The sequence below is a fragment of the Melanerpes formicivorus genome, unplaced genomic scaffold, assembly GCF_026170545.1.
Source record: "Melanerpes formicivorus ecotype bairdi unplaced genomic scaffold, bMelFor1.0.p_v2 SCAF_1, whole genome shotgun sequence".
NCBI lineage: Eukaryota > Metazoa > Chordata > Aves > Piciformes > Picidae > Melanerpes > Melanerpes formicivorus.
The window spans coordinates 24,518,364-24,532,809 of NW_027142353.1; the positions used below are offsets into that span (position 1 = coordinate 24,518,364).

Here is a 14,446-nt window from a genome sequence, read left to right on the forward strand (position 1 = left end):
TGAACCTGGAAATGAGCTGCTCATAGTGGGTACCAGTAGTCAGGAGAAGAAGGGTGTCAAACCAAAACACAAGGGCTGTGCCTCATGAAATAGAAACCAGAAAGCTGTGAGGAAATGGTCTCAGAGCCAACTTGTGGGACTTATTGCCACATCTTGGTTTTTTGGCCATAGTGGATAATTTTTTTTTGTCCAGGGAAGGTGAGATGAGCAGTAACTGAGGGACCCTGGGCCAAGGCACCCAATGCATCCATCCTGCCCACAGGGGCCACAGGGAAACCCACCAGGTGAAAAGGTGCAGGCCTGGTACTGTTGCACACGGAGCCATTGAAAGTGACCCTCCAGCATGGCCTGAAGCAGAGCCCTGACTGCTGTGGCTGACTCCGAGGGGTGGACAAGGGCAACAGGGCAGAAGCACAGTGCCAACCAAGCCCTCGATCGTCCCTGGCGACATGGGGGGCGGCACCGGAGGCCGCGTCTTTCCCTTTGCAGGGCTGGGGGGACCGTCGCCGGCGGGGTACAACAGCCGGTCCGGCTTTAAGAAGCTACGGTCTCCTGCACCGGGGGCTCCGCCTCCGTCCCCCGCCTCGCCGCCCGCATCCCGCGGTCAGCACCGGCCGCAGCGTGGCGAAGAGCGGAGCAGGGACGCCCGCGGGGAACGATGATGGCGTCGCCGCCCGCCCCGGCGGTGTCAGGTCCGCTATCCGTGCTGGACCCCACAGGTGAGCCCCGGCACCTGCCCCGCCGCAACTTTCCTGCCCCGCAGAACCAGTAGGCTCCAGGGAGGGAGCCGCGGGGGCCTGGACAGAGCCCGGCGGCTGAGCGAGAGAGCGGGAGCCGGCAGGCAGCGGCGGGGGATGGACGGGCGGGCGAGGCTAGAGGGGAGCGAGGGGCTTCCGCCGGGAAGTCGCTGCTGCTTCAGCGCTTTAGGTAATGCTAGAAAGGCGTAAGCGGGGAGAGTCTGCTCGAGCAGTGTCCCGCAGAGTGGAGGGCACCGGGAAATTTCAGCCCGAGGCTGTCGGAGGGGGTCACACTCTCTTTTTAACTGAGGTGTTGAAAAATGTCAGTTCTTTTTTTGAGGACTCCGCCGCGCTTGATGAATCACTGTGCTGATGGTTCAGCATGAGAACGGATAGTTTTATACGGGATGCTAACAGGAAATTAATGCAAGAGATATCTTTCTCTGCGTGATGCAAATGGCCAGTTGCTGGAGCAGGTGGAAGTGTCGGAGCGGGGTGCGAAGCTGGCGTGGGGCAGGCGGGTGGCAGTGGCGGGGTGTGAGACGCCTGCTGCGGACGTATTTTTGGGTAGCTCGTGTCCGAATTGGGTGGCAGAGGGTCTCCTTCCTCGGCTTGTGCTAATGTGGCGTCCTGCTCATACTTACGGCGTGCGTACTGAGAAATAAGCATGTGCGAAAGATAGTTCGTTATGCCAGTGAAACTCATTAAAGTCAAGAAAAAAAAAAAGGAACCCAGAACTTATTGGTAGGAATTGTGTGGTGTTTGAAAGGTTAAACAGAGACTTTGCTATGTATTCAAGGATCTTAACAGCCACTTAAAATGTATTACATCCTAATTTTGGTCTTAAGCCTTGAAGAAAAATGGTATCCGTATTGAAAAGGTAGTAGCGGTAGATATGCTGTAACTGAAAAATATTTTCAGGTGAACACCAGAATAAAAGAAGGATCTGTGTGCTAGTTTAAATGAGTGATTAGATGCTCATTAAATTATTTATTAGTGAAACAATTGCTGCCAAAGAAACGAAGTTATAGTGATACTGCATGGTATCACTTACTACAGCTGTATTACCTTGTAGCTGGATTTCTGGGTTTTGGGGGGGTTTGGGGTTTTTATTTTTTACTAGAGTTGTAAAAGGGCACAGCAGCATTTGCTGTGGTCTTGAATATAAAACACACCCATAGATTCTTCCTCAACAAATTAATAATAAAGATAAGAGTCAGACCTGATAAAAGCTGCTATCTTGTGGATTGAAACGAATGCTGTTGCATCTGGTTTAATTAGTTCAGCACTCTGGACAAGTCAAGCACTTAGTCAGAAAAGGAAAGTAATCACAAATAGCAGGTGTGATATGTCTTTTAAACCACTCAGTCTATCAAATTTAATTTTGGGAATCAATGTAAGATTAATTCAAATTCACTGCCATAAACCATTTTTGAAAACACACAATGAGAACTGTAGCTAAGAGAGAGCACTGAAGTGAGCAATGCAGTAATTAAAAATTACTAATCTAGCTCTAAAGATCTTCCCTTAAATTTTTGCTCAATAGCTACAAAGCAGTGAATACCTTTGATACTAAGCCCCTTTGTCTGTGGTGAATTTCTAATTAAATTATCTTATTACCTATAGCTAATGCCCCTCTCTGAAACATGTCACGATTTTTGGTAGTATTTCTTAGGTAATAAAAATGTTCTGGTTTTTACTGCTATGAAACTTGCCTCTTGTACCTATTCTCATGTTAGGATCCTAATATATGTTGAGCTGGGGCATTATTTGAGGCATTTCTGTTTAGATCACCTTAACTAGAACAAAAAGGAAGGTATGAAATTGTGTGTTGCTAATATTCTGCAAATGTAATTGTGACCCCAGCAAACTGGATCCCTTCAGACATTCTTTGCTTGCCAAAAATAATTCCACATCTTTTAACAGACTTTGCAATGTCTGAAGGTGGATCCTAAAAGGAGTGTTGAAGTTAGCAAAGTAGAGCTTCTGTGGTCTGAATATAGACTTTTGTTTTCCAAGGTTGAGACATGCTTTTTCACTCTATTTTTTTTCCTTGACTATTGAACACATTCCATACCATAGGCAGGTTTCATCATTAGTTTCTTTGTTTTCCTCTGAAACTCAGTTCATTCAAATCTGGATGCTATCATCCACCGCTTCACATTCTACCAGCAATCTGGTCTATACCCTCCCCAAACCCCATTCATTTTCTACAGTCTTCCTCCAAATTGAATTTATCCCTCAGCCATTGTGAACAGAGTACTGTAAATACAATTTTGTTTCCTGCAGCTGATGAACAGACAAAAGATTTTGCTGAGTCCAGCAGAGCTTGGTCTTTGGCAGGTATTTTTTTTTTCTCTTTGGAATATGATGTCGATTTCTCTCCTTGTAGCCCTTTCTCTGTCCCAAGGAGGCACCAGTCTAACATCTCTCCTTCTTGTCCTGGCAGCATTCTCTTTCCTTCCATTGGGGTAGAAAGACAGAGTGGTTCAAGCAGGCACTTTGCCTGATAGATGTTTAGCAAGCAAAGCAGAGTATTTCTGGGACTGTTCCTTTACATGCACCATGTAAATCTATGCCAGGCAGAGCACAAACCAGTGTTGTGGAAGCATCATTACCTCTTTAATTTATCTCCCAATTTTTGCTGTAGTGCCCACTGCTGCAGTATCTAAACTCAGTTATTACTTAACTGGTGAAACCTGATGAAGAATATTGCCAATAGGCGGCAATAGCATTTTCATGCCCTTTGAGCCCACGCTCAAGCTAATGCTAATAAGGATATGACAAGAAGATTTCTTTCTACAGGCTTGCTTTTTGGTATGCTAGAGATAAGAATTTGAAACTGTAACTAGACTGTGGTAAGTTCCAGACTAAGAGTCTATACCTTTCATACTGAGTCATTGTTAAAGGGAATAAACTTCAAAATTGTTCCGAGAGTCATTTCAGTATTAAAAAACTGGAAAGCTGATAGCTGTCATTAACTGTCTTCTGCACTGCAGGAATGTTGGTGCTGGAAGAAAATTCAGCCTAGAAATACTGACAGCAACACTTCCTCTGTTCTTAATTTAACCGCTGTTCTTGTTTGTGTCAGAGAAGAAGGGCTGACCCCTCTCTGTGCTGTGGGCAGGGCTTCTGAGGGAACAGTCTAGCAAAACTCTGGGTTTTGGCTGGTAGGTTCGTTTAAAACAGATTTAAAAAAATGGATGGCAACTGCTACAAACAGCAGTAAACAAAGACTCAAAAAATCCTGGAAGCCAATGTAACCAAAATAGCTGAAAGGAGCTAATAGTAGGAACACTTTGCAGCTATGGCTTTTTTTCATCAAAGTTACTATACTGCTTTACCAATATTACTTAAACCTCACAATATGCTGGTCACTTTTTTGTGTGTGTGTATTTATATACATTTTGATAGGTACAAGGATTTTTATTGATGTGACTAAAGAAATCAAGATGGTTAGAGTAGAAAACAATTTAGACTTGTTATAGAAGAATAGAATAGAATAAAACAGATTGGAAGAGACCTTCAAGATCATGGCATCCAACCAATCCAACCCACCTAAACAACTAAACCATGGCACCAAGCACCCCATCAAGTCTCCTCCTGAGCACCTCCAATGATGGTGACTCTGCGGCAGCCCATTCCAATGGGCAGTCACTCTCTCTGTATAGAACTTCTTCCTAACATCTACCCACCTTGTCTGAGCATGTGGGCAGCCTTTGAGAACCAGGCCTTTAGTGTATCTCATCTCTGCTCCAGAAGGGCCCTTTCCATGCTGCTGCCTATAAGTCATCTCTCCTAAGGGTGGAGTTTCTATGTAACTACACGTGGTTACAAGATTTTCTGAACAGGAGTATGAGGGAAAAAGATATGGTTGGATATTTTCCTCTGATTTGAGTTGCAGATGGTAAAAGACCAATGAATCTGAGAATTGAAAGGTATCACATATGTAAATGCTTTCTGCTGCATGTAAATTTCAAAGCCAGAATGTAATTCAGTCAAAAAAATGACCCTGTAAATAATTATATCCTCTTCTCTTTAATCTCACTAAATCCACATTATATTTACTTCAGTTACAAATAAAACCACACTTTTCCAAAGACAGTTTCCAGCAAACTCAGTCAGAAAATCAAGTTCGTGTCATCTTTTTTTGCATGTCATTATTGATAACCAAAGGCTTGGAGGACATGTCTGACTCTTAGTTAATCTCCATATGATCTAATTAACCTTCGCCAGTGCAGGTGTTACTTTGAGAAAAATGTGGCTTTGCAGTCACTTTTCTGAAAACACCAAATGCTTTCATGAAACACTGGGCTGGGAAGCATCTGTCCCATTGGCTTCCAGAAAGTCTGTCTTCATCTGTCCTTTCTTAGAGTATGTTTACATTACAACTGCAGTTTCATAAGAGTGGATATGAGCACACATACCCAAGCCATCTTTAGTCTAGTTGTCTTGTCATAGAAGCATAGAATCATAGAATAATTCAGGTGGCATTGTTCCTCAGAAAGCTGGAATGTAGCTCAGGAAGCTGCTAGTCCAATCTTCTACTCAAAGCAGGGTCATCAGACCAAGTTGTTCAGGGCTTTTTCTGGTTGAATCTTGAAAATCTTGATAGATGGAGACAGCACAACCTCTTTGGGCAGCCTGTTTCAATGTCTGGTTGTCCTAATGTGGATTTATAAAAAAATATTTATTTAATTATTATACCCAGTCTGAAACACTTCTTGTATTTCAGTTTATGTCTGCCGTCTTTTGTCCTCCTGCTGTGCATCACTGAAAAGCCCAAGTCTGTCCTCTTGACAACCACTGCACAGGCCGAAAGACTGCTATTAGCCCTGTCAAAAGCCACCTCATCTCCAGGCTGAGCAAGCCCTGTTCCCTTACCCACTTGTCATACAGTGAGTGTGCCAGCCTTTGACATTTTTTGGGATCCTGTGTTGAGCTAGGTGTGATAATATACATGGCCTAAAAAATGCTGAATAAAGTGGTGTTATTCCTCTGATGCTCCAGTTAATACAGCCCAGGGTGCTATTGCCAGGGCATGCTGCTGGTTCATGTACAGCTAATTGTCTGTCAACAGCTCCAGGTGTTTTTCAGCAGATCTGCTCTCCACCCTGACAGTCCTTCACCTGTATCATTGCAAGGCATTGCAGCTTTCTTTGCTCAGGACTTTGCATCTGCCTGTTGGACTCTGTAAGGTATCTGCTGGCCCATTTTTCCAGCCAGCCTAGATCACTTTGAATGGCAACCCTGCTCTCCAGGCTGTTGACTAACCTCCCAGTTTTGTGTCACTTGCCAGCTTGAAAAGCAGGCATGCTACTGCTTTCTCCAAGTCATCAATGAATACATTAAATGGCGCTGATCTCAAGACAGACTACCATGGTACTCATTACTGGCCTCCAGGCAGAGTATAAGCCATTAACCACTCCCTCTGAACCACACAATCCAGCTAAGTTTTAAAATCATCTGCCTGTTCAGCCATCCAGGCCATGACATCTCAGCTCAGTTATGAGAATGTTGTGGGGTGCTGTATTATAAACCTTGCTAGATTTAAGGTAAAAGATGCCCACTGATCCACAAGTACAGTTATTCTGACATAACAGGCAGCCGGTCACAAGTGGTGTTCCTCAGGGCTCAGTGTTTGGACTACTTCTCTTTAACATCCTCATTGACAACCTTGATGAAGACATAGAGTGTGTCATCAGTGCAGATGACACCAAGTTAGGTGGTGATATTGATCTGCACCATGGTAGGGAGGCTCTACAGAGGGACTTGGATAGATTGGATTGATGGCCAATGTTAATGGGATGAGCTACAACAAAGCCAAATGCCAGGTCCTGCACAACAACCCCAAGCAATGCTACAGGCCTGGGGAAGTGTGGCTGGAGACCTCTCTGGCAGAAAGGGACCTGGGGGTTCTAATCAACAAGCAGATGAATACGAGTGTTCAGTGTGCCCAGGTGGCCAAGAAAGCCAGTGGCATCCGGGCTTGTATCAAAAATGCTGTGTCCAGTAGGAGTAGGGAGGCGATTACTCCCTTGTACTCACCTCTGGTGAGGACACAACTCCAGTATTGTGTCCAGTTTTGGGAACCTCAGTACAGGAGAGATGTGGAGGTGCTGGAGAGAGTGCAGGGGAGGGCAGCAGAGCTGATGAAGGGCCTGGAAAATAAGTCTTATGAGGAGTGACTGAAGGAGCTGGGGATGGTTAGTTTGGAAAAGAGGAGGCTGAGGGGGGACCTCATCGCTCTCTACAGCTACCTGGAAGATGTTATGGAGAGGCTGGTGCTGGTTTCTTCTCACAGGTAATTAGTGATAGAACAAGAGGGAATGGCCACAAGCTATGACTGGGTAGGTTTAGGCTGGACATCAGGAAAAAAAATTTCACAGAAAGAGTGGTCAGGCATTGGAATGTGTTGTCCAAGGAGGTGGTTGAGTCACCGACCCTGGATGTGTTTAAAGTTTGTTTAGACAAGATGCTTGGGGGTATTGTTTAGGGGTGAGCTTTGCAGAGTAGGGTTATCGGTTGGACTTGGTGATCCTGAGGGTCTTTTCCAACCTCAATGTTTCTGTGATTCTGTGATCAGCTGTACTACAGCTTTGCTTCAGAGATACAGAATGGTTTGCTTACCCTAGTAAACATGAAGAGCACATTCATTTTCATGATAGTATGCAGAGCTTCTGCTAATCATTTAAAACACAAATTTGTTATGTTCAGCCCAGGCAGAGTCAAATTGGCACTTCATGTAGGTAAGTGTTTAAGGCCGGCAGAATCTGACTTATGGATGTGAGAAACACTTAATTATAAACATTATTGAAGACAAAGTGTAATTATCATTGTTACTGACTTTCACTTCAGCTTAATAAAAACTGTTCTCATGCATGTTCCCAATGCGTGTGCATTAAGGTATGGTGAGCTCTAGCTAACTCTGTGGTTTCTAATTCCTTTTGTTGTTTGCCAGCAGTTTTCCTTAGTGGGAGAACAACAGTAGGTTATCAACAGAAAAGATTAACAAAAGAAAATCTCTTGTAATTTCATATTTGTTCTGCCATGATTGCAATGAAAAGCTCTCTTTTTATTTTTCCTTCACTCTCTTGACAGGACAATTTGCGAAGAGGAAGAAGACTTCACTTTGGTTCACAGTCTCTCTGCTAGTGGTGTCTGGTTTTATACTGACCATAGGTCTGGCAGCTACCACAAGAACAGAAAATATAACTGTGGGAGGCTACTACCCAGGCATTGTTGTAAGTAAAGAAACGTATTTTAGACTGTGAGGTGCATCCAGATAAATTACTATCAGCTGGATATAAGAAGCTCTGATTAACTTAAAAACCCTCAAAAATAGTCCTGTTGTATTTCACAGGAGAGAGATGCTCTTTTGTTTTGTTCTAGTTCTAGTATGTGATAAGGTAGAAGCATAAATTTTGTTTTTCTGAAGTGTTGCAAGGGTCAGAAAGGGATCAGGTTTCCACTGCACAGCAGTGTGTTGGGCTCAGGGGCCAGTATGAGAACTTGTGCTTGACTTTCCACTGTTCTCTATTAAATGTGGGCATATAGGCAACTGGACAGTAGGCATAGGATAGATTTTAATGATCTTTAAGAGGTATATAAAATCCTCTTCCGAAATCCTTAGTGTTGTTTTTGCTTTGGGAACAGACCACTTAAATGGTGGTGAATGGTGCCACATCCAGCTGGAGGCCAGTCACTAGCGGTGTCCCCCAGGGATCAGTTCTGGGCCCCTGTTCAATATCTTTATGGGTGATCTGAACGAGGGGATTGAGTCCATCATCAGTAAATTTGCAGATGACACCAAGCTGGGAGTAGGTGTTGATCTGTTAGAGGGTAGGAGAGCTCTGCAGAGGGACCTCAACCAACTGGACAGATGGGCAGAGTCCAATATGATGGCATTCAACATGTCCAGGTGCTGCACTTTGGTCACAACAACCCATGCAGCACTACAGGCTGGGGTCAGAGTGGCTGGAGAGCAACCAGGCAGAAAGGGACCTGGGGCTACTGGTTGACAGTAGGTTGAATATGAGCTAGCAGTGCGCCCAAGTGGCCAAGAAGGTCAAGGGCATCCTGGCCTGCATCAGAAATAGTGTGGCCAGCAGGAGCAGGGAAGTCATTCTGCCCCTGTACTGAGCACTGGTTAGGCCACACCTTGAGTCCTGTGTCCAGTTCTGGGCCCCTCAATTTAAGAAGGACATTGAGACACTTGAACATGTCTAAAGAAGGGCAATGAGGCTGGTGAGAGGCCTTGAGCACAAGCCCTATGAGAAGAGGCTGAGGGAGCTGGGATTGTTTAGCTTGGAGAAGAGGAGGCTCAGGGGAGACCTTATTGCTGTCTACAACTACCTGAAGTGTGGTTGTAGTCAGGAGGGGTTTGGTCTCTTCTCCCAGGCAACCAGCACCAGAACAAGAGGACACAGTCTCAAACGGCACCAGGGGAATTTTAGGCTGGAGGTGAAGAGAAAGTTCTTCACAGAGAGAGTTGTTAGCCATTGGAATGTGCTGCCCAGGGAGGTGGTGGAGTCACCATTCTGGGAGGTGTTCAAGAGGAGATTGGACATGGCACTTGGTGCCATGGTTTAGTAGTCATGAGGTCTTGCATGTCAGGTTGGACTTGATCATCTTTGAGGTCTTTTTCAACCGTATTGATTCTATGAAATGCATGCCTGCACTGGCACAAGGTTTGAATTGCATTTGCTTTGGCCCATGGTGCCTCTGTAACTTCTGTGGAAGGGGTAGCCCTGCCACACCCTTGCCACTTCAACCCCCATGGTCCTTTCTGATCTCAGAAGAGATTAGTCATGTCCAAAAGTGTGGAAACCCCTGGAGGCAAAAAAAATCTGAGATACCCAGGCTGAGTTTTATAAATGAGGACTATGGGAAGCAACTAGAGAAAGGCCCACCTGCACCCTTTGGTCTTCTTGAGCCAGCTTTGCAGAGAGAGGGTGCAAAGTGAAGAAAGAAACTTATGTACTTAAAGTTAGGCACCTGCTTAAGTGTGTGACTCCACTGCTACCAAAATGTATTGTAAGGTACTGTTATTTCTTGTTCTCTATGGGATGAAATGCCCAGAGAAGAGGGATATGTATCTTTTAATACTGTGCATATATTTTGCATTGCCATTAATAGTTAGTGAGTCAGAACTGTTCCTCCTAAGCAAGTCCTCTTACATCTTAGTGTCATACTGAGAACAGGTCTTTCAGAAAGATAATTTGGGGAAAATGATCTATAAGGAGTGGCATTTCAGAAATAGAACAAAAAGTAGTTCCAAGAATAAAACCTTAAAAGAATGAATTTTCTTTTCATGAAACTAAAATAGATAGATTAATACTGATAAAGGTCTATTCTTCTGTAACTTGAACTAAATCTTTTAGATTGCCATATTATCTGCATTCATTCCATAGAAAGAAGTTTCATTTTAAAGCTGTTGTCCTTAAATGTAGTAAGTAATAAACCCATGTTCACAAACCAGGTTATTTCAGCATTTAGTTTCTTTTAGGAGTAACACAAGGTGTATTCACTCATCTGAAAAATATAATTTACTAGGAATCTTGGAATCACTGATAACCAGAGAGAACAGCTAGAATTTATCAGAACAACTAGAATGTATCAGAACACTTTGAAAACAAAACAAATTAATAATCTCATCCCTGGAGAGGCTGTTGGAGCTAAATAATTTTCATAAAATTCAGAATTCTTTTTGTACATGCAATGGATTATTGAACTAATTGAGTGATGGCTAATTGTCAGTGTAATCATCATTAGGACACTAAATATCCCAAACGTTTAGCAGCAGTTAAAGGTGCTACACAAACCTTGAATATCATGCTAAAAGCCTAGTCAGAGGTGTATGACAGCACTTCTGTGTTCCTGCCTCATTACCACACTCCAGTGCAATAGTAGGAAGTAGACTTTCGGATAGTCTCTTCTCCACCTCGGTGCAAAATCAACCACCCTTTCAGAATGCGTGGAACGACCCTCCAGAGGTGCTTCTCCTCTCCGCTGACAGTAGAGGGAGCTTAGATAAGCAACTTTGCACTGATCCCAAACTTTTTGAGACCTAAAGCTAGGGGAGTAGATTCGACACCACCTACTTAACTCAAAGAAAAGAAAGATTATGAAGATAGCCAGTATTAATTACAGTGAAAAATCAGGTCTCATTCCCATAGAATTCAGTAGTAAAATAGTAGGTGAGATATAAATCTTCACTGGTCTTAGGTGAGGGATTTTGGTCTTAAAATCCAGTAAGAATTAGTCCCTGTCTTGCAAATGCCTACACATGTGAATAAGACTATCCATTTGCATAGCTTCATGTGGGTCTAGAAACATCTGCAGAGCAAGGTTTCAGGACCAGATCCATAGCATAACTTGGGTTTCTGTTTAGTTCCCATTGGCCTCAACAAGAGTTAGGTGTCTTGATTTCTCTGTGTCTTTTTTTCTAAAGATATCTTTATAGTGGTAGGCATTATCTGTCTTTATACATTCAAAATAATTTAATATAAAATATTTCTCTATGTAGATGAGTTTGCATGAGGTTCCACTTCGAAAGCTGTCTGCTTTCAGTAGATTACTGCTTGATCACCAGCTTTATGACTATCTTTGTGGAACAGGCTGCAAATTCAGACTTGGGACATCTTCAGCCTCGCATTTTATAAATATTGTTTGTACTTAATTAATGTCACTTCTCTATGACTACTGCTTGTATTATTTTTACAGTCTTTTGACCGGGAGTTTACAGGGTCCAGTTGTTCCACTCATCATACTGACCTGGACTTCCAGAGTTCCCAACCCAAATAGCCTGTTGTCTAAACAGAAAAAAAATACAAAAACCAAACCAAAACCCCAATGCATATGACTCTAAACCAATATCAGCAATGCAGAGCCTTACATCATGATCCTTATCAATGGTTCTGTTCCTTCTGATTTAATTGCTGCTGTTCTGTATTTGCTTTCTCTCTCTCTTTTTTTTTTTTCTTTTTCTTCATGTGGATAGTATTATTCCACTCTGTGTCCCCTGTGTCAGCCATTAATAGGACTTTATGGTTTGTTCCCATTGGGATGAAAAATGGGGCTTGGAACCAGGTGTCATTTTGATGTAGTTATCTTAATTCACAAAGTTGCTGTCCTGTGAACAGTGTCCTTGCTCGTGGTTCCAAGTCTTTCTCCTATTCAGCTTTCAGCATGGATGCACTTGGGGAAAAAAGAAAAAAGGGTCTCTGCTCTCTGCTTGTAATCCTTGTCCCTCCTTTCTGCATAAATCTTCCCAAAGAACTCTATAACAAATCTCTGTTCCCTACATTTGCTCTCTTGAGAGGGAGTGCTATGATAGTGAGTAAAGGGCTTGCAGGACATTTGCTTTCTTCTATGAACAGCTGTACAGGGAGTTCATGGGCACTGCATAAGCCCTTGGCTGGGACACATAGTCCTTAAAACCTTAATTTGTGCTTGAAGGAGAAGCTCTGAACCAGATTTAGAAACTTCATTCCAGAAAGGGGCTTAGATTCCTTAGCATAAACATCATGTCCCATCCACAGAATGGATAGAGTTTGAGCTGGGGGGTGGCTGGGGAGTAATTGGGGGTGTGTCTGGGCAGCGATAGTCCTAGTGAAGCAGGGAGCAAGGATCATAGAAGTGATAGGGTATTGAGACTGAGGTGACCACAAGGCAGTACACAGCCAGGCAAGGCTAGAAGGGAGCACTAGGGAAGGAACCTTTTGACACGAACTCCTGCTGTAGCTGCCTCTGAGTCTGTGGCTACATTTCAGATACAGGACACCAAGATGACCTCTTTTCTCCAAGCCCATGTGAATACAGGGGTGTCCTGACCCCAGAAAGGTCAAATGAAAGGCTAGTCTCAACTGCTGCCACTTCACCCTGTATTAAGCACAGATCCAAGGAGTTTCAACCTCTCCAAACCTTTATGAGCCCCTCTTAAGTAGGACGCTTTTCCTGCCAGACTGGTGTTGAAGCAGCACCGATTGAAACACTAATGCCAACTTACTCCAGCATCCTTTCCTCCTCTCTCTCCTGTGATTGTTGGTGTTTCAGCTGTTCCATGTTGAAACTAACTGTACTGGTCCTTTTGGCATTTTAACAAAGATTTTTTTTTAATGTATTTTTTTTTCTGGAATGTACTGTTTAATTGCTAAAATCAAACAAATGCAACTGTAAGGATTTAAACTTGGGTCACACATCCATTTTTTGCAGTGTCTGTGGTTGCCTACAGCTTTGCAACTTTCAGTAAAGACATATAGCTTAAACATGAGTTTTCTTTTGTCCTACTTAACTTTTGCTTTATAGTGTATAATACTGTAAGTGACTATGGTAATAGTCAGGTTGTAGAAGTGTATGGCTATACAGGCTTCTGTTTGCTACATGACAAGTGCTGCTCTGAAGAGCTGCAGTTCTGATCATTCCCCATTGCATTATATGATTTATGTCTAGCAGTCACTTCTGCCTTTTTCTCTGAGCCATCCCAGTTAGCACATCTGTATGACACATTAGGTCAGAAGTAGTTGCAGTACATTGGGATGTTGACCAAATGAGCTGACCTCATGCATTTCTTTCGGTTTTGTTCTTTACCTTAGCTTGGCTTTGGATCTTTCTTAGGGATTGTTGGCATCCACCTGGTAGAGAACAGAAGACAAATGGTAAGAAGTAACATCTCTTTGTTTTCATTGGGTTTGTATCAGAATGTTGTAAAACCATGAAAAGCAGGGACTTGCAGTTGACTTAAAACTGTAGCATCTGCCTCAAAATGTTAGTCATTTGTTTCAGCATTTCTGAGAACTGTCAGAGAAGCATGAATTAGACAATGACTCCATCTGTTCAAGGTAAGGGATGATTTAATTTCTGATAGAAAGAGCCCTGCTGTGTTTTTGTTTTGTTTTGTTTTTAACTGAATTACTTTCCTGCTGGTTTAGTGAGTTGTATTGACCCAGGGTACGATCAGATGAATGCCAGAGCTTGCCAGGACCATGTAGCTGGGAAAAGGATGAGGAGAGATACAAAATGCATGGCTTATACCCATTCAGGCAGCAACAAGCCACAGCAATCAGCTCACCCGTAAGAGGTGATCTCATCCTGCATGAGAAGTTTAAGTCAGGAACACTTTCCTGAAACTGTATGTGTTAAAGAAGAAAAAGCCCCAGAGCTCTTGCTATCAAGATTCCCTGACTAGATCAGACAGGCTCTGACAACACCATGTGGTCTGATTTTTAGATTTAGCTTGGCTTTGCAAACCCTTTACTTTTATTTATGTGAAGCAGTCATAGAAAGTCCTTGGGGCATCCTAGTAAAGGAAGGTGTGTAGGACTGATTTTTGGAAGGTCTTACAACTTTCCTTGCTCTTGGCAAAAATAACAGTGTCTTGATTGAGTAACAGAGTGTCCAATGTGCACTTTACGGTAGACTGGTTATAGCCAAGTATCACAAAGTGTGATTAACTTCATAATGCATAGCCTTCACTGGTATAAATCAGCAATGATATTAAGCTCAGAAGAGGAAATGGTGGATTTACTTTGGTTTTTTTACTAATGAGTAACTACTTACAAGTAGTCTGTTGTGATTTCCTGTTTTCTTCTTTTAAATGCTGTGTTGTTCTCACCATTTGTAGGTGAACTTCTTTCATAATATCACTTTTTTTTGTGCACTGCCTTTTAGTTTCAGTGACATATTTGCAAGTATTCCCCTGTGTGTAA

General features: G+C 43.0%; 1 protein-coding gene across 3 annotated transcripts in view; it reads left to right on the plus strand.

Annotated features, from left to right (window-relative positions):
- The first annotated feature begins 584 nt into the window (after positions 1 to 584).
- TMEM255B (transmembrane protein 255B) overlaps positions 585 to 14,446 on the plus strand; it is a 77,528-nt gene continuing 63,666 nt past the window's right edge. The window contains exons 1-3 of one of the 3 annotated variants that reach the window (XM_068168757.1): positions 585 to 719; positions 7,839 to 7,981; positions 13,334 to 13,396. In XM_068168757.1, coding sequence (XP_068024858.1) covers positions 659 to 719; positions 7,839 to 7,981; positions 13,334 to 13,396 — 267 coding nt within the window. In that variant the 5' untranslated portion in view covers positions 585 to 658. Of the gene's footprint in view, positions 720 to 6,984; positions 7,042 to 7,838; positions 7,982 to 13,333; positions 13,397 to 14,446 lie in introns of those variants that run through there. The other 2 variants (XM_068169462.1, XM_068169889.1) reach the window with 2 other exon arrangements.